Source organism: Sceloporus occidentalis, unplaced genomic scaffold (genome assembly GCF_023333645.1).
Source record: "Sceloporus occidentalis isolate IW3139 unplaced genomic scaffold, rSceOcc1.0.p SCAF_1, whole genome shotgun sequence".
In the NCBI taxonomy this organism is placed as follows: Eukaryota; Metazoa; Chordata; class Lepidosauria; order Squamata; family Phrynosomatidae; genus Sceloporus; species Sceloporus occidentalis.
This window is the reverse complement of record NW_028316981.1, coordinates 232,924,416-232,943,145: the sequence shown is the minus strand read 5'-3', so window position 1 is coordinate 232,943,145 and position 18,730 is coordinate 232,924,416. Positions and strand designations below refer to the sequence as shown.

General features: G+C 42.5%; 1 protein-coding gene across 3 annotated transcripts; it reads left to right on the top strand.

Annotated features, from left to right (window-relative positions):
* The first annotated feature begins 2,848 nt into the window (after positions 1-2,848).
* On the top strand, positions 2,849-17,630 carry MLANA (melan-A). Of its 3 annotated transcripts, none has more exons than XM_089511731.1 (6): positions 2,849-3,010; positions 6,011-6,101; positions 10,171-10,265; positions 12,180-12,276; positions 14,541-14,645; positions 17,295-17,630. In XM_089511731.1, the coding sequence occupies exons 3-6, from the start codon at positions 10,192-10,194 to the stop codon at positions 17,361-17,363; spliced, it is 345 nt and encodes a 114-aa protein (XP_089367857.1). In that variant the 5' UTR covers positions 2,849-3,010; positions 6,011-6,101; positions 10,171-10,191; the 3' UTR covers positions 17,364-17,630. The 3 variants fall into 3 exon arrangements, with proteins under 3 accessions (XP_089367857.1, XP_089367867.1, XP_089367874.1); XM_089511741.1 differs by having other exon boundaries at positions 2,849-3,079; XM_089511748.1 differs by lacking the exons at positions 2,849-3,010; positions 6,011-6,101 and adding an exon at positions 6,299-6,381.
* The last annotated feature ends 1,100 nt before the right edge of the window (positions 17,631-18,730 follow it).

Here is an 18,730-nt window from a genome sequence, read left to right as displayed (position 1 = left end):
CAACTGGGTCCTGTGTCATCCTGACTGATCGCCATGAGGACAGGGGGAAGACATGTTATTTGGCCCATGCAGACAAAGCCATTGTCATCTTGACCCGCTCTAGAATGCAATTAATAAAGTAAGGGTGACAGGACAATAAGAGCCTTGACTAAAAGTGAACCTTGCATGATAGTCCAATTTTTTAAAATAAAGCAAGAAAGAGATCCATGTATAGTCCTGGTTTCATGCCTATAGAGGGGAATGGTGCTTTCAAATGGGATGTAAGTCAGTAAAGCAAATCTGAAACTTGTACAAGATGATAAATGAAGTTCCAAGATCTGATATCCTAGCACAACCATGATCAGCATCAAGCCCACATTTTGTCTTAGAAATTGATCGCTAATTAGTATTTCTTTTCTACATAATAATAATGATAATAATGATTTATTTATAGCCCGCCCAGTCATAAGAAATCTGGGCGGGTTACCGCAATAATAATACACAGAGAATACAATAAGATAAGATAAGATAAGATAAAACAGAGTGACATAAGTCACAGTTCTAAAGACATTTCAAGTTGATACCAATTTCTTTATTGCTTACAGTAGTAACAACAGACTTTTGACATTTGGCATCCCACAGGAAAAGCAAATGGAGAGGTTCTATCATCACATGGGTTATTTGTGACTGCTGGGCTACTGCTACTGACAAAGAAGCCCTTTATGGAGCTCCCTACTGCTTTCTCTAAGCAATGATGCATTCTATTCTGAGAGGGAAGAAAATACACAGAAATTGTTTTTAAACCTAACACTACAATAAAGCTTTCCACTCATCTTGGGTGCTTGTTATTCCCCAACACCCCCTTTCAGGGCTTTCACTTCTTTATGGAATGGGGAGAAATGTTATGTACTTTCTCTGCTTACGTGCTGTTTAATGAAGTAGTGCACAATCATGCCCCAATTGGAATATGTTTGTGATTCTGCTAAACTTTAAACCTGAGCATAAAAAGCACAATCCTATGTGTGGCTACTCAGATAGAAATAAATCCCATTAACTTCAGAGAGAGCAATCTAAACAAAGTGTATACAGAAAAGTAGGTCTCATTGAGTTTTATTCGAGATGGCTCATACTCACAAGGCAAGGATACAGCGTCGCAGCATAAAGCACATGCATATAATACTTCCCTGTACCCACCAGTGTGTGTGTTGCAGGAGAAAGGATGCCCTTGCTAGCCCAGAAGGAAAGGAGGCCAGCTGCAGACTCCTAGCCTGGTGCAACACATTGGGTCAGAAGTGTAGGTGCAGAGCAAGGTGGTCTTATAAACTCGCTTGGCCTCACCCACCTCCTCTTTCCACTAACAGCTCTCAGCCTGTGGACTACATTTTGATGAGTAACCAATAGTGCAGTGAAGCTTTCTTTCTCTCTACTGTAGATCTTCCTGTGTGGTGTGTATGCTCCAGCGCTCTGGAGCAGTTTTGGAGATGCACAGTCTATAAAAGGCTGCCCTCTCAGCCCTTTACATAAACCCCGGCTAGCACAGCTGTCTCAACCTAGTTGTACTAGTTGCCCACTTCCCAGTGCTCTTGATGGAAGCTGTTCCATCAACAGAGTTATCCTCCCGGATTCTGATACCTTATTTCTATATAGCATTTCTGTGTTTTGTGATTTATTGATGTTTCATTTTTAAAAATTATAAGCCACCCTTGATGGTTGAGGGGGGGAAAGAGTGGCTCATAGGTTACATATGGACTTTTGTTTGAGGTTTCCATTACTGTCCAAGCACCCACATTTTTTTGATTGGGGGTGTTGGGGGTGTTTTTGTTTTTGGTGTGCACGTGTGACTAAAACACACACCCAGGAATGAGGGGAGCTTCTCTGGGGGATTTCTACCTCATTTGCTAAAATACATTGACTTTGGTTGTTCTGCACCTTCACTTGGGTGAAAGAGACAGTGCCGTTTGTTGATTGGCCTCTGCCAAAATGACTTGGGCTGGCTTCTCAAGGTCCAGTTCAACCCTGTGCCTATTGGTTTGGGAACAAACTTCATCAACTTAGTTCTATAATTCCAGATAAACATGGGGAAACTGGGCTGCATAGCATGTGGCCACCACTGGACAAGATGTGAAAAAGAGACCAAGGGCCAGAAGAGAAGGCCCTAAAGGGGCAGTCGGCAGTGTCATGCCACCCCTTTGTGCACTGGATCAGTGTTTGATTGCCATGGTCCCGAACTGGCATTTTTCCTGCGCAAAAAGAAGTGGCAAAATGCCACACCTTTTTGCGCTGGAAAAAAAGTTGCCTTTTCGCTGCTGCCGCTGCTCTTCTCTGCTCTTGCAGCATGTGGCATCAAATTGCTGCACTCCAGGAGCATTCCCACACCATCTGCTGTCTGGTTGGGTGGGTGGCGTGACTCCAGCTTGGGGGAGGAGTTGAGTGTATGGCGTGCGGTCACCACACTCCCATGCCACCCCAAGCCGGCTCTCACTGCCAATCTGCTTCCCCCCCCCCCCCAAGTTTCAAGATGTAGAAAAAAGAGATCATTTTCAAGAATAAAATCATCTCTTTTTTTCAACAGCCCGAGACTCTCTCTTTTCCACATCACAGCTATTGGGCGTTACCTGTCCGCTTTGATTTTGGACCAGTTGCATAAGCCATACAATTCTCTTCTAGCTATTTACATATCACTATGAATTATGAGTCATCCTACTTTAGCAAGCAGTGAGTGAACTCTTGAACAAATATTAAGTAGGGGAAAGGTAAAAGGTGCAGTTTGGTGACCAGTAGAAGCTGTTATGGTCATGGACTGGGGGGGGGGAAGTATTTATAAAATAATTCTGTTCTTTTGCTTTTCAGGACATTATCAAATGAAACTTCTATTGTGGAACTAAAGCAAGATACTAGCATTATTGGGTGGTATTCACCACATGATGATGTCTTAATCCCATTGCTGGTGTACCTTTCAGTCAACTTTGAAGCACACCTTGCCAATGACAGCGAAAAATCGTCAATGACTCCCAATGGTGCTGTCACCCAGGTATTTCTCTTCAGGTGATAATCTCTCCAGCTTCAGAAATGGAAGATAGCAATTACTTAGCGTAAAGGGGTAAGATTCTCCTCCTCTTCCTCTCTCTCCCCACCCTCTCTGCTATTCCCAAGCAGGCCAAGTCATCCTTCTAATTTTTCCCCCTCTTTTTTGCTGTCATCTGCCACCTGATCTCTCCTTTCTCAGCCATTCCACCTCTCTCCCTCTCCCCACTGATTTGCATGCCCTAAATAGGGCAGTACCAGGGAAGAAGCAAACATGGAACAGTGTGGAAACTTGTGTAGCAAACAGTGCACACGCTTCAATACCATACAGGTATTGAAGCGGAGGTGCAATAAAGATGCTTCAGTACCTGTTTGTTTCCATATGCTTCAAAAATGCAATTTCTGCACTGTAGAAGCTTCTCATGATAATCTCCTTCATCTCTCTTTTTCTGTTCCTAGAATCCTCTCAGCAAAGTGTACTCCAAGCACACAAGAGTTCCTGTTAATTTTCACAAAAACCAATTGTACACTGCTTAACATCAACAATCATGTGCATGAGGAGTGGACAGTACTGCAGAGGGGAGAGCTTTAACATTATCTTGTTAATATTATCTATACAATCTTGAGAAATCTCACCCTTGACATTATCAGAGATCAGGGTGTGTTGCACAGAGGGAAGAGACCAATGCCACCAATTTCCAGACCAGGCTGAGTACCTGCTTAACTACAGATCTGGGGAAAAGTCTTGTGACAGTAGAAATGATTGCTGTCATGAGAATTCAGTGTATGCTCTGGGCTGACATCTCATACAAAATCTTCACTATTTCAGGTTTTACAAGATTTGCTTGTAATTCCAATGGGCTTATATCTAGGTTGCTGGTTTCCTGGTTGGCCCATTCTTGTAGTGGATATGGAAGGAGGCAGGGATCCTGAGCATTATACAAATTTGAAAGGGTTTGCCCTTCCAAATTTGTAAGCTCTGGAGGGTCAGGACACAGGAGGAGCCAACTTGCCAATTTGGCATCTGAAGGTCTGGCAGATTTCTATTGAATGCTTTGATTGCTCCCCCAATTGACGAGTCTAACCCAGCATAGGCTGTCATACACCAGACTTCCGAATTTCTTCCTGCCCTGTTTTTGGACAGGCATGTATCTGGGCTGCCTGGCACATCATGTCCCCTCCCCTTCTCTCCAATGGTTGAGAAGCATTTTGGTTGAAGTTGTGGTCATCTACATTTATCTCATAATTTTGGTAACCTGCCTCTCTGTCTCAGTACAAATATGTTTTGGCCTGATATCTGTGACCCAGATACATGTCATCATAACCTGTTATCTAGTCCACGAGAGGGAGGGAGAATGTTATATTATGAAAGCTTGTCAATGTCCCCAAAATAGATGCTGAAATTTCTAAGCAGATTATATCACATGCAACTTTTAAATAGCAATTAGTTGGAAAATAGCATCTTTGGTGAAACATTGCATGACGTCACCTCCAACCCACTGCTGCAGTACAACTGAGGCATGGTTAGAGTGCACCTTTTCATTGATAGGGAAAACCCATCAATGAGCTTCCAATTTCACCGTTGTGTCATTAGTCCTCGGGTTCTGACACTGGGCCGTCATGTGGTATCAGTCTCCTCCTCTCCCCTCTCCCCTCTCCCCCTTACTATTCCTGAGCAGGGTGTCTCTCCCCACCTTTCATTCATCTTTGCCTTACTTCATCACATTGACATAATTGCTACATTGTGTTACAAATAAAAATAAAAATAATATTTTTAAAAATGGAAGGCATGCTGGGTAGCGCATAGAGCCGGAAAACAAGGTTAAGGAGGAGTGTGGAAGAGAATGGAAAGGGCTGTTGATGGCAAAAGCAGCCCCAGTTGTGCTATTGGAGGGACATGCAATAAGGAACGCTCCCAAACCAGTATGAATCTATTTCCTTTTACTAACATGATTGTGGCGAGAACAAGGTTTGTGTGATAATGTCTTAAGACATGTCTTTTTTCAAGTGGAAGGGAAAGCACCTTGCTTACTGGTTTCTTTTTAAAAGGGTTGATTTAGATGCGATGTTAACTAAATGGATGCATTGAACATGTCTTTGTGCTTTAAATAAAAACCAGAGGTGGGTGGGTTGAGATTGGTACACAGAGAGGTGGTTAGCCTTTTCCTTCCAGTGTAGCCTTGAGTAATATCCCTTTATTGAGCAATAAAGCTGCTGTTATCCCTGGGCAGCAGTGGAAGTTTTCTTTCCAGGAATAATAACAGCTTCAGGGAGGAATTCAGTTCATACAACAATAGGGTAGAGGGTTAACCCTTTTTTCCATTCCATTATATCAGTATTGATTATCCCTAGTATTAAAAAAAATGAATAAACTAATTCTACCCATTTAACATAATGTCTAGTCTGGCCCAGAGCTTGGAAGATTTACCTTTTGAAGGCTACAAGTCCCAAAATGGCCATGTTGGTTGGAGGACTGTGGAATTTATAGTGCAAAAAACCCAATAATGTTTCCAATTCTGATTAGGCTATCAGTCTGCATAGCGGTGTAAATATTTAGGAGAGATTTAAGATAAGATAATTAGAGATCATGAGTACAGACTTTGGAAAAAGAAAACTATTTCATAAACCGACCGTTCCATAAGGAAAGGTCCGTAGGATAGATGGACCTTGCCTTTCCATTAGGAAAGATGGCATAAACTAGAATACTTTAAGAAATGTTTCGATTGTGTACAGCAACAGAACAGCATGTATTGCGTATTGTTCACCTAAATCAGCTAGAAAGGCCCCTCCGTGGTTATGCCTACCTTTTCTCCAGTGGAATACCTAGAAATCCAGTGCTAGGCCTTTCAAGCTACTAGGGAAGGTGATAGGGCAATGGTTCTGGTGTAAACTGAACGAACAGAAGCCATTCCTTTGGCTTTAGCATTTCATGCCAATTAGCATGATCAAAAGCTGAACTGCCAGGAATTCAGACTCGTGATGGTCATGGGAGCTTTCTTGTCTACAGGGCAAATCTGAAAAAAAATTACAAAAAGGATTGGAGGAAAAAATCTTGTAATACTTTTGCTCTCAGCCACAGTCTGTGTCTGTGTAAGCAGGTAAGTTATACATTCCTCACTTGATTTCTGCATTAAATTAAGTTTTTATTTTGCCAGACTTTCCCCAACTCTGAAATATGTATTTAATGAAGAAATACATTTCTTTCCTTGTGGTGCCTTTAAAATAGGGGCTGCCTTTTTGCAACTGAATGCAGAGGGTCCTGCTTTTTGTGTCTAACAGAAGTTGGAGTTGTGCTGCTTAGCTGAATTGGAAGATTGTGACTCTGCACACAGGCTGTTTAAATCCCATTGCATTTAATCAGATTTAAATTGTGTAACTGTGAGTAAGACTGCAGACAATGTGTTTAGCTTTCTGTGTTTCTCTCTGTGTGTGAGGTCATAGAAATCTGATTAAACCATTCAGTTCGATTTGATATGGATGGCAATTTTCTTTGGCTATTTAGATAAACGGCAAGCAAACAAATCCATTAGAAAGTTCTGATTATGGGATTAAGAAAACCATAGATAAGTGAAGGGCAGGAACTCAAGACTGTAGATTGAATATAACAGATATTCACTCAAGACTGTGTTGACTCACTATAATAGATATTAGTTTATACCATTTCCTGAGTTATGTTCATCACACATCCTAACAAAACTCCCTAAGGTTTTAATAAATACATTATTTTACTGCATTTTTCTTTTTCTAGATTACAGATAATGAACTTTTGTATTTGGGAATCACTTAATTTCTATACAATTCTCCGGGGACTATAACTTAATTTTGAATGTAAAGCCAAATTAGTAACCAAATTCGTTTGGAAGAAAAATAAACCTAGATGTAAGACTAACTTGCGATGGAGAAGTGCTTCCGGAAAATATTTTTACAGTGTGATCATATTTGTCTCAAACTTGATTTCTCACAAAGGGGCCAGATACTGTTTTCTAACTACTAGTGACATATTTTTACTACTTTTAAAAAACCTGTGAAAGAGTGAAAGTGAGAATAGCTGTGTGATGACTTTTGACGGGTAGTGCTAGGAGTAAGCCATCTATAAGTACTGGAGGCATATGCTCCAGGCTTAGTTCAGCATAGCATACAAATTTAAAACAAAGGTGTGGCATTAAAGCCTACTGAGAAACAGTTGATGCCTGCTACTGAATTCACCACAGCAGTGATAGCAAAAAGTGTGACATCTTCTATAGAAAGACTTACCGTAGATAAGAGAAAAAGATTTAGGTTATAATGCCAAATCAAGGGGTATATCCACATTTCAGAAATAAAGAAGTTTGATACCACGTTGACTACCTTGATTCGATGCTATGGAATTCTGGGATTTGTAGTTTTGTGACATATTTAGCCTTCCTTGTCAGAGAGCTCTAGTGCACACCGGACCACAAATCCCAGAATTCTATATCATTGAGCCATGAAGTTAAAGTGGTGTCAAATTGCTTTATTTCTGGAGTGTGGCAGCAGCCAAGGTTTCAGTTGTGTATGGGAGTAGACATCTTGTTTCAAGTCCAATTTCAAATCCATATAAGCATAGTGGAAATGCTACTGGGCTTAAAAATAAGGTCTGTGTTCTCTGTGCACTTATTTTTTTAAAAGGAAAAGTGTATGAGTTGCCAACATATCAAGTTCAGTGTTGGGGGAGCTGCATAAAGTACATCCTCTAGCTGGCTCAGGGACTGTCCCTCAACTTTGCTATACTTCTTCAAACTAAAATATTTTATTTTCCTAAAATGATATAAACATGGACATTTAGACGACGCCTTTTAAAAATGCAAGTGCACTTTATATTGACATTTCATAGCCAGTACTGCCTTTCAGGTCGGTAGCTCTCACTGCAGCCAGAATCCTGTTGGTGATTTATGCTGATCAGAGCCAGCCTGGTGTAGTGGTTTGAGTGGTGGACTATGACTCTGGAGACCAGGGTTCAATTCCCAGCTCGGCCATGAAATCCACTAGATGACCTTGGACAAGTCACACGCTCTTAGCTGCAGCGGAAGGCAATGGCAAACCTCCTCTGAACAAATCATGCCAAGAAAACCCCATGATAGGGTCACCTTAGGGTTGCTGTAAGTCATAAATGACTTAATGCATAAAACACAATACAACCCCCAGTTACATCAATGTAAGTACTTTAATGGGCACTGTATAAGGAGGCACCCAGTAGCTCCTTGTGGAATGGCTTTGCCCAGATGCACAAGGGCAACCCAAACAGGTCCTGACCATACAATTTCCCCCAAGCACTAACTGACCAGAAGGGTGTACCAATGGCTAGACTAGCTTTGGTGTCATCTGGTGCAGAGGGCTGCTGGTGGTGAAGGGGAATGCCTTGCCCCACCTCTTCCCACTAGCTTGCTTGCCTGTCCCCCTCACCAGTCGGTCTCCCGCTGTCAGGACAGAGTGACTCAGCTTACACCTTTAAAAGACTGCAGCTAAAAACATTTTAAAAATCAACATTACATCCAAATTAAATTATTAACCATATTAAAAAACACACACTTTAAAAATATTTCAACAGTTAAAACAATACCATTTAAAACAACATCATCTTTTTCTTAAAAGCCTTCTTTTTTGGCCTCATTCCTACTTACAAATAAATTGGTTCAATTCGACAGTGGAGCGTGGCTTACACTACATTTGCAATGATCGCATTTTTCCCTGTAAAATAACCCATTCAAAAGGATCTGCTCCAGCTGGCCAAAGGGCAAATTTAAATTGATTCTGATCCACATCTGGTTCACACTTGTGCAGATTTGATTTATCAAAAAAAAGCAGAAAAAATCAGCATCAAAAAGACGCTAGTGCATAGCCCCCCTCTCTGAATCACTTCAGTGATTCGGTTCAAGTTGGAACCAGGGTCATTTGAACCGGTTCCAACCAATTTGTGATCTGGTTTAACAGGTAGTGGGAACCAGGCCTTTAAAAGCCTGTCTGAATTAAAAAGTCTTTGCTTGCCAATAGGAGTTACTGCCAGGAGGGGCCATTTTAGCCTCTCTTGCATGAGATCTATAAACCATACTAGCCACAGATCTATAAGCTGTATCACTGGCCTGATACAGACGGCGCAGAACCGCTGTCCTTGGGCCAAAACTAGGGCTGGGGAGCGCACAGCAACTGCATGCTCCCCAGCCCTAGTTTGTATGGATGGCGCCATTTTGGAAGCGCGCCATCCTTACAAAGCAGGGACAATGGCGCTGCCTCCACACATGCGCTGCCTCCACACAGACCGGCACATGCATGACATCACCGCGACGCTGCAGGGCGCTTGGGGCACCCTTTAAGCTTTGCAGGAAGGAGCTCCAAAACGGAGCTCCTTTTGCACACGCGCATCACTGGTGCGGCTTCAACATGGCCGCGCTAGCGATGCAAAGGATAAAGGGCCAGGCGCCCCCTTTCTCCTCTTCACTGCACTTGTTGGGGTGTCTGGGGGCATGAAGCCCCATGAACACCTCTTTCCAGGCCACAGAGAAGCGGCATTTTACCGCTTCCTAGTGGCCTGGAAAAGTGCTGGATTGGGGTCTTTGGGCTGCCAGTGAGGCTGCCCTGCCCCCAACCTGGCACGGACAGGGGTGGCTGCTGACTGCCTCTTTTCTGCGTTCTGTATTGGGCCACTGTCAAGGATTACTTCTTATTTTGAATCCTCACACCTTCTCCTATGGTTGAAACAAATACAACTTAAAAATATAGTAAAGTCCCAGTTTTCTTTCTTTTTCCTCTTCAATATACTTTTGGAACAACTATAGAACAGAGGCACAGAACGTTGGCTCTTCAGGTGTTTTGGCCAATAATTCCTATCAGTTGCATTTCCCTCAAGAATGGCGAATGGTGAAAGACTGAGGGACCCATTGTCTCTCAAATCTGGAAAGCCAAGCATTCTGGCTCAACAACATCCCTGTTATTTCATTGGTGGTGTAGCTTTACCATCTGCTTTGCTGATTGGCGTCACTGAGGACTTTAGCAGAGTTGTCACCTGCAATTCTAGGACTTGATAGAGGGGCACTTTCTTCCCCATGAGATTATATATGCTGCTGTTAAGAGAGCTCATTTTCTGTGTTGCATATGAAAAATATTATGAGATTGCATTGTACAGAATGACTGATCTCTTTGTTCCCTTTGTAGGTGTGACTTCTGCCAAACAAGATGCCCAGGGGAGACCATTATTTGGATGGCAACTTTGGCCGAGGGAAGAGATACACCTCTCTTTCAACAGAAGAGTAAGCAGAATATCCAATGTAAACACAAAAGACTCCAGCTCAGTTTCAAATATCTCCCTTAATCCATACTGAATCCACAGTACCAGTATACATCAGAAGTAGATGTTTTCCTGGGCATTACTTTTTTAACATAAAATCTGATGCCGTAACATGGAAACAACAGCGATAAGTCACTATACCACAGGGGGAAAAATATTCCAACATGTTTCAGCAAATGTTTTATTAAAAACTAACTATATGCACATGTAAAATGAAACAACCAGGTAAGGTAAGCCTTACATAAGTAAATGAAAGCATTCTGAACATTTTCTAGGAACACCTGATGACATCTTCAAAATGAATCCAGGGGTATTTTTTTCCTTCTACCAGAATTTCCATTTTTATGGCTAGACTTATAGATCTAGCTTTTCAAAACATGCTGGGGAAAGCTGGTGAGGCAGGTTTATCTCTTCTCCACTTTTCCGTGTTTGGAGTTTATCACACGGGAGGAATTTCTCTTAATTTTGAATGAAAAGAAAGTGAGGCCAGAAAGCATTCACGTGAATTCGCTAGTTCCGCGAATTTACGTGAATTTGAATGGTCTTCAAACTGACTTCCCATTGCCCGAAAATAGCTTGTCATTCCCCAAAATTGCATGTGATCACCTCTCACGTGATAACGTGAAACCTCATGATTGTGTTTGGACTGGCTTCCCATTGCCCGAAATTGTGTGTGGTAGTCTATCATGCAATAACATTAAACCCCATGATTGCATTCGGATTGCCATTGGATTATACTTCCAATTTCCCTTGTCTGATAAATTCCTATGACTGTTCATGCCTGCTCAGTAAGGGATTCCAGAGGGAGCTACTGTTCATCTTTATCTGTTGTGGGGGGGAAACACAGCTACAGTAGGCACAACTAGAGAAGAATCCTACTCAGCTCAAGCTTTGTTTATTGCACTGTTTATTGCTGATGCAACAAGCTGCTGCAACTCATCACTGAAAATCTGTGCTTCTCCAAAATCCCTTCTTCTTATGTTTAAAAAATCTTCCAACTAGACAGAGGACAAAGGCTGGATGAGTGTAAAAAACCTTGGTAAATTCATAAAATTCATAATATCTGAAGAAGAGATATATTCTACCCCACCCCACCCCAGACATGTAGTTTTGACTTACTTGCAACTCAGTTTGCTTAATGAACACAAATCAGTTTTTCTTTAACTTTTGTATGGATCTGATTTCAGTGAACTGCTTGTCTGAAACATTATGGCACTTTTAAAGCATGTTCATGATTGTCTCCAAGAGATCAAAACTGGAGACATCTGACAAGACTTTTACCATAATGATGATGATATTGTTCTGTGCCTTCATAAATTGTTTACAACTTACAACTTATGCCAATCTTAAGGAGACCCCATCACAGGGTTTTCTTCACAGGTTTCTTCAGAGGGGGGTTGCCATTGCCGTCCTCTGAGGCTGAGAAAGTGTGACTTTCCCAAGGCATCCAGTGGATTTACATGCCAAGAAGAGACTTGAACCCTGGTCTCCAAAGTCATACTCCAACACTCAAGCCACTATACCACACTGGCTCTACATAATGATGTAACACTATGCAAATTTCCATGCAGTAATCCATTGACCTCAGTAGGAAAATCTATCCTTTGGCATGTCAGTTAATGAGTTAGTTCCAGGTTCTGCTGAGATCTAGTTAAAATACACTGTTCAAAGCTCCCAAAAGCTCTTGCAGGCGACTATTGAATGATTCTGGTGGTGGTGGTCTAATTTTCTGCCACTATGTGCTCTTAGCTGTGTATTCTGTCCAATAAGTATTAAAGTTATTGTACTGTATACTCATGCCCAGCCTAGTGCTGGCAAAGACAGAAGGCATCCATTGAAAGACATATCTGTCATAATGTTTTTTCCTTTTTTACAGGGCTGCAGGTATTGGACTTCTTGTCGTGGTTCTTGCAGCTTTAGTGATCATGGGCTGTTGGTATTACAAAAAGCGCAGGGGTTATAAAAACCTTTTGGTAAGGTTTTTGGCTTTCTATACTACCCTGTTGAGGATTGCATTTATTGCTACAGATAGTCTTTTAGACTGAGCAGGTTGGGACAGTGCCTAATTTCTAGGAAAACATGCTGAGACTCAAGTCATCCACACTTTATGATCCAGAAGTCCTTCTTAATCTGTGAAGCATAAGAAGACTTAGGGGTGAAGCAGATGGCCCCAAATGCAGCACCTGACAGAACCGGATTGGGGCTGTGGCAACCACATGCGGCAACCACAGCCTCCACACCAAATAGGGGTGGGAAAGTTCACTCTTATTCGGGGCAGAAAAAAGCCACCCCCTCATCTCTAGAGTAGGCTTTTCGCCAGCTCTGGGGCGACTGGTGACTGAATGCCATGACCCCAAGTCACCTGGAAGCCAGCTGGCACGGTTTCGGGGCAACTTGGGGGCATGTCATGTCTAAATGCTACATCCCCCAAGCTGGCTAGAAGCTGGCTTTACGAGGCTGTCTGTTTCAGCCCTTAATAATTTAAAAATAAAAATAATAATAATAAATCCACGAAGAAAACACACTCTGTTCAGAGGGAGTCCTGCATACTCTCACTGCATATAATTCAAGGGTTAAGTATAGACATATGAAACAGATGTTAGAGCTCAGCCCTGGTGCACCCCAAAAGGCTTATTGATTTCGTACATTTATTTCCTGCACTTAATCCATCATGGAATTGAAACCATTCTACATGAGGAGTGCAGTTGCCTCCCATTCAGACATACACAAAACTGCTTAGCTTCAGCAGTGGGCATGTAGTACCCTGCCAGAGCAAGGAAAACCCACTTTCATACATAATATGAAGAAAACATTCATATACTGTATATACTCGACTATAAGTCGACCTCATGCAGGTTTAGGTGCCAAAGTTATGGAGGGTAAAGCTTAGGGACATGTAAAAAAGGATGCAAAGCATGAAGGAAAGAACAATGATGCCAAAGCACACTGCTAATTTCCCACCCAGACATTTAAAAAGGCCAAAAGTGGCACTGCAATGGAGAAAATAGAGAAGGGTGGTGCTTCTTTTAGTTTCTTCCAGGATGGACTAAGCGCTTGCCTTTTGCCACTCTACTCAGAGAAGGGGATGCTTCTTTTTTTGAAAAAGAATACAGGGTTGACTGTAGGAGAGAGATGGAGGTGCATTCTAGCTTGTGTAGTTTTTAAATTGGCATTACAGACAAAGGCCCGTTACAGACAAGCATCCTAGTACGTGAGGAGCACGTACTAGGGTTAGAAAGGGGTGTCCTTTCTGGACGCCCCCAACCCTAATACACACTCGGCGGGTCCAAAATGGCAGCACCCGTTCCACATGGGGGCTGCCATTACGTCACAAATACGCCACCTCCAAACGGGGAGGCACGGACGTGACGTCTTTGCACCGCACGAGGGCGCCTGGAGCGCCCTTTTCGCAGTGCACGGCGGAGCTCCAAAACGGAGCTCCTTCTGCGATTTGCGTCACTGGCGCAGCCTTTAGATGGCTGTGCCAGTGACACAAGGGAGAAAGGGGCCGAGTGGTCCCTTTCTCCTCCTCCCCGCTGCCACCGGGTGTCCTTGGGGCATGAAGCCCCAAGGACACCTCTTTCCAGGCCGCGGGGAAGCGGCCTTTTGCCGCTTCCCCGCGGCCTGGAAAGCGGCAGATCGTGGCCCTGGAGGCTGCCATTCTGGCAGCTGAGGTCCCGATCCTGCGGGGAGAGGAGCGCCTACAGGCAGGGACGTAGCCAAGGGGGGATTCTTGGGGTCCGGACCCCCCCTTCCATTAGAAAAATGAATGGTGCGTGCTGCTGCACCACCGCACTCAAGCCCCATTATAATGGTGGCACTTAGTCTGGACCCCCCCTTCCTAAAATCCTGGCTACGTCCCTGCTACAGGCCGCCCCAAAGGGGTGGTCTGTAACACGCCAAAGTTAAGCAATAAGCACAGATGCAAGTTGTTATTACTTGCCATCAAATCAACTTTAACTTGTGGCAACCCTATGAATGAAGGACCTCCAAGAGCCCTGGTCATCACTAGCCCTGCCTAGGTCTTGCAAACGTGGGGCCATGGCTTCCTTGACTGATTCAACCCACTTATACTGGCGCCTTCCTCTTTTTCTACTGTTGTCCACTTTACCAAGCATTATTTTCTACAGATGCCAGACCCATGCGCAAAACCACTTAGACTTGGCTCCTCTGTGTTCTCATTTTTCTTCTCTTTTTCTTATTCTCTTCCCTTCTGCCTTGTCTGTCTGTGCTACAGAGTAAGAACTTTAGAATGGCCACTATGAGGACATCAGAAGGCAAAAGTGCCTTACTGGGCTCCAAGTTGGCTTTGCAGGAGTACAACAGCAACTGCAACCACGTGGTAAGAGGACTGTTTCTCTTCATGTCTTGTAAACTTTTTTATGACAGAGATAGCAGTTCTCCTGATGGATGCTGTACTATTGTTACACAGAGGCAGACAGAGCTTTACAGTTAGGGTGAATGACCCTTTCTGGCACGCAGCTTTTACGAAAGCCTGAACAATAATACAGCATGAGGTTTCATAATGTCACTTATCCTCTAGGAAATGTGATGCACAAAGTCTATTTTATGATTAAATTACAGGACAGAAATTCTTAGAAAGTATAGCCGAGTGAAACTGCTTTTAAAAGTTTGCACTGCGGGACAGGCAATCTTTCTTTGTGTGCTCTCCCAGAACAGCCGTTATGTCAAAACATTCAAGGATATCGTGAAGGAGGGCCTTTAAATTTAATGAAAACCCAATAAGCATTTTGAATGGTGTGAGACATCAAATGTTCCTTTTGCAAAAGTCAGTCAATTTAAGTAAGGGTAGGTAGCAGATCCTGCTTCTCTTCCCTCTGAAAGAGAAATTGTTATTACTGGAATGCATGTGCAGGAAATAGCATTGCATATTTTTTAGGAAAGTGAGCTGCTACATCTATATATGTTCACGTACGTGATGTGGTGTTGTACGTGTTTTGTCGCTGCATATTGCTACCTGTATGTTTACATAATCCACTGTTGTATATGATGTGCTATTGCACATTTGGGTGCCTTATGTTCTTGCATCTTTATGCCTAATGTTATCACATCAATATCCCATTCATGCTAAAGTTACTAACTTGTCTTTTCAATAAAAAGTTAAGTTCCTTCAGTTCCTCCCCAACAGTTGTGATACTGAAGAAAATTAGTTTTGAGCACCAGGTATTACACTGAGATTTAGGCACATGCATCTGGGCTGGCAGAAGCAGGCTTACCTGGCCCTTCCTGTCAGCAGTAGTCTTCTGAGTCCCCTGAACATGCTTCCTGACATGGAGGATCAAGCAATGCTGCTGAATGGGATGGGTTGAGATACTGTACTAGAATAATAGAATCATAGAGTTGGAAGAGACCACAAGGGCCATCCAGTTCAACCCTGCCATGCAGGAACTCAAAACACATCTGTCCATCCAGCCGCTGTTTAAAGACCTCCAGGGAAGGAGACTCCAATACACTCCGAGGGAATGTGTTCCACTGTCGAACAGCCCTTACTGTCAGGAAGTTCCTCCTAATGTTGAGGCGGAATCTCTTTTCCTGTAGCTTGCATCCATTGCTCCGGGTCCTAGTCTCTGGAGCAGCAGAAAACAAGCTTGCTCCATCCTCAATATGACATCCCTTCAAATATTTAAACTAGGCTATCGTAACACCTCTTAACTGTCTCTTCTCCAGGCTAAACATATCCTGAGTCTCTCCTTGTAGAGCATGCTTTCCAGACCCTTCACCATTTTGGTCACCCTCCTTTGGACACGCTCTAACTTCTCAACATCCTTTTTGAATTGTGGTGTCCACAATAGCCAAAAGAGTCCCACCTGCCTTCTCTGACCAGTCCAAAACTGCAAGTCTAACTAGATGGGAAGGCAGAAAGACTAATCACAGATTGTGTTAAATCTGTAGACAGAGTATTTGCATTGGTTACACTTCTTTTAAGAGAAGAAGTACTGTATTCCCTTAAAATTGAGTAGAAATGGTTGAAAATGTTTAATGGGTTGTTATCACCTTTTTATGAGGTGAGCCCCTCCATCCACTAAAGGAAAATTCTGGACTCAACCTTAGTTAAAATAGAAGGAAAACGGCAAACTTTTGATACTGACTTTGTCCTCTTGAGCAAGCATCTGGTCCCACCAGTGTAATTAGGGTTGCAATAATATGGGCAATTATTAATCAATTAGATCTGATCAAATTTATTTATGTGTAAAGATGGATAGGAATCAGTCTGCCCTTTGATAAACATATGCACAAAATCATTTTTAAGATTAATAACATGAGAGATTTCTTAACTATTTTTAAACAGACCATTTAGAATCATAGAATCATAGAGTTGGAAGAGACCTCAAGGGCCATCCAGTCCAACCCCCTGCCATGCAGGAAATCTCAATCAAAGCATCCCCGACAGATGGCCATCCAACCTCTGTTTAAAGACTTCCAAGGAAGGAGACTCCACTACACTCCAAGGGAGTGTGTTCCACTGTCGAACAGCCCTTACTGCCAGGAAGTTCCTCCTAATGTTGAGGTGGAATCTCTTTTCCTGGAGCTTGCATCCATTGTTCCGGGTCCTGTTCTCTGAAAATAAGCTTGTTCACTCCCCAATATGACATCCCTTCAAATATTTAAACAGGGCTAACATATCACCTCTTAACCTTCTCTTCTCCAGGCTGAACATCCCAAGCTCCCTAAGTCATTCCTCGTAGGGCATGGTTTCCAGACCCTTCACCATTTTAGTCGCCCTCCTTTGGACACGCTCCAGTTTCTCAATGTCCTTTTTGAATTGTGGTGCCCAGAACTGGACACAATATTCCAGGTGGGGCCTATTCAGGTCATTTTGAATTTTGATCCTGTCCTCTGGAGTATTAATTTCCCCATGGCAGTGACAGGAAAGCTTTAAGGAATACTTTATATATTAATATAGGTAATTAAAGTTTGTTAATATTTCTGTGATACAATTTTTTTCCTCACTTAGTTTCCATTAATGCAGGTACCTGATGCTCCACCAGCCTATGACAAGATCTCTACCAGCCCATTGCCACCACCTTATGCACCATAAAACAGGAATGGAGATATCAAGTCCCTTTTTAATAGCATACATTGTCTTTAATTTCTAGCAGTACCTGACAGCGGGAAATGCATAGTTATGAATGGTTCCAGAAACCACTGGTGCTTAGGAAAACCCAGCTGTTCCCTATTATGCTTAAGACACTGATGTCACAGGCTTTGCATCTTTGCTCTACTTTTATGGAATTATTTAACCTAAGATATACAGTGTGAAATTATATACCAGGAAAACTACCACACACAATAAATATTGATGAACAAGAACCAGTCTTCCTGAGATCTATGGTGTTTTAACGAAACAGTATTCCATGGAGTATTTGAAAACTCATGCTCCCCGCTTCTTTCTCTTAGGAAGTCTCAAATGTACTACAAGATCCATTGCATACTGGTATCACACAGACTCCACTATTCCTTTGGACATTTTACCAAAACATGCAGTGCCATTTTCTCCATATTGAAGACCTGTCTGCTATTAGCTATTAGTTTCATGTGCTTCAATTTTTAATCTATTGCTTTCATTGCCAAAAAAGTCCCACTTGCCTTCTCTGACTAGTCCAGAACTGCAAGTCTAACTAGATGTGAAGGCAGCAAGACAAATCACAGATTGCATAAAATCTGTAGACAGTGTATGTACATTGGTTACACGACTGCATGACAGGTGCTGAATTCCTTGTCTATCTTTGCATTTCAGTCCCAAACCCTTTAATCCCATCTCCCAAGCTCTGTTTTGTGTTGTTACAGTTGGACCTCCATATCCACAGATTCTGCATCCATGGATTCAGCCATCTATGGCTTGATAATATATATATATTTTAAAAATCCAAAAAGCAAAGCTTGATTTTGTTATTTTATATAAGTGGCACAATGTTACTACAGCATTGTATTTAATGGGACTTCAGCACCCATGGATTTTGGTATCCACAGGGTGTCCTGGAACCAAACCAATACCAAGGGCTTACTGTATTCACTGTCAAGTCAGCTTCAATTTATGGCATCATACATCTGACCCTTTTAGGAGAAAGGGCAGCTACTGAGGGGTTTCAGAAAGAAAAGATGGGTTGGCGAAAGTAAGTAGCTTATCATTTACATTCACAAATGATTTACAACGACACACGTTTGACATAAGCTGCATCTGCACTGGAGAAATAATCCAGTTTGAAAGCACTTTAACGGTCCTGGCTCAGTACTATGGAATTCTGGGATTTGTATTTTAATGGAATATTTAGCCTTCTCTGTCAGAGCTCTGTTGCCACAACAAACTACAAACCCCACAATGTCATAGCCTTGAGTCATGGCAGTTAAAGTGGTGTCAAACCAGATTATTTCTCCAGTGCGGATGCAGCCTGTCTCATAAAATAC

What these genes read in the sequence shown, in the direction of transcription:
- MLANA (XM_089511731.1), top strand. Translation starts at nt 10,192, where the DNA reads ATGCCCAGGGGAGACCATTATTTGGATGGCAACTTTGGCCGAGGGAAG. An exon ending in GGGGTTATAAAAACCTTTTG is followed by an intron (nt 12,277 to 14,540) that starts GTAAGGTTTTTG and finishes TCTGTGCTACAG; the next exon opens with AGTAAGAACTTTAGAATGGC. An exon ending in ACAGCAACTGCAACCACGTG is followed by an intron (nt 14,646 to 17,294) that starts GTAAGAGGACTG and finishes CCATTAATGCAG; the next exon opens with GTACCTGATGCTCCACCAGC.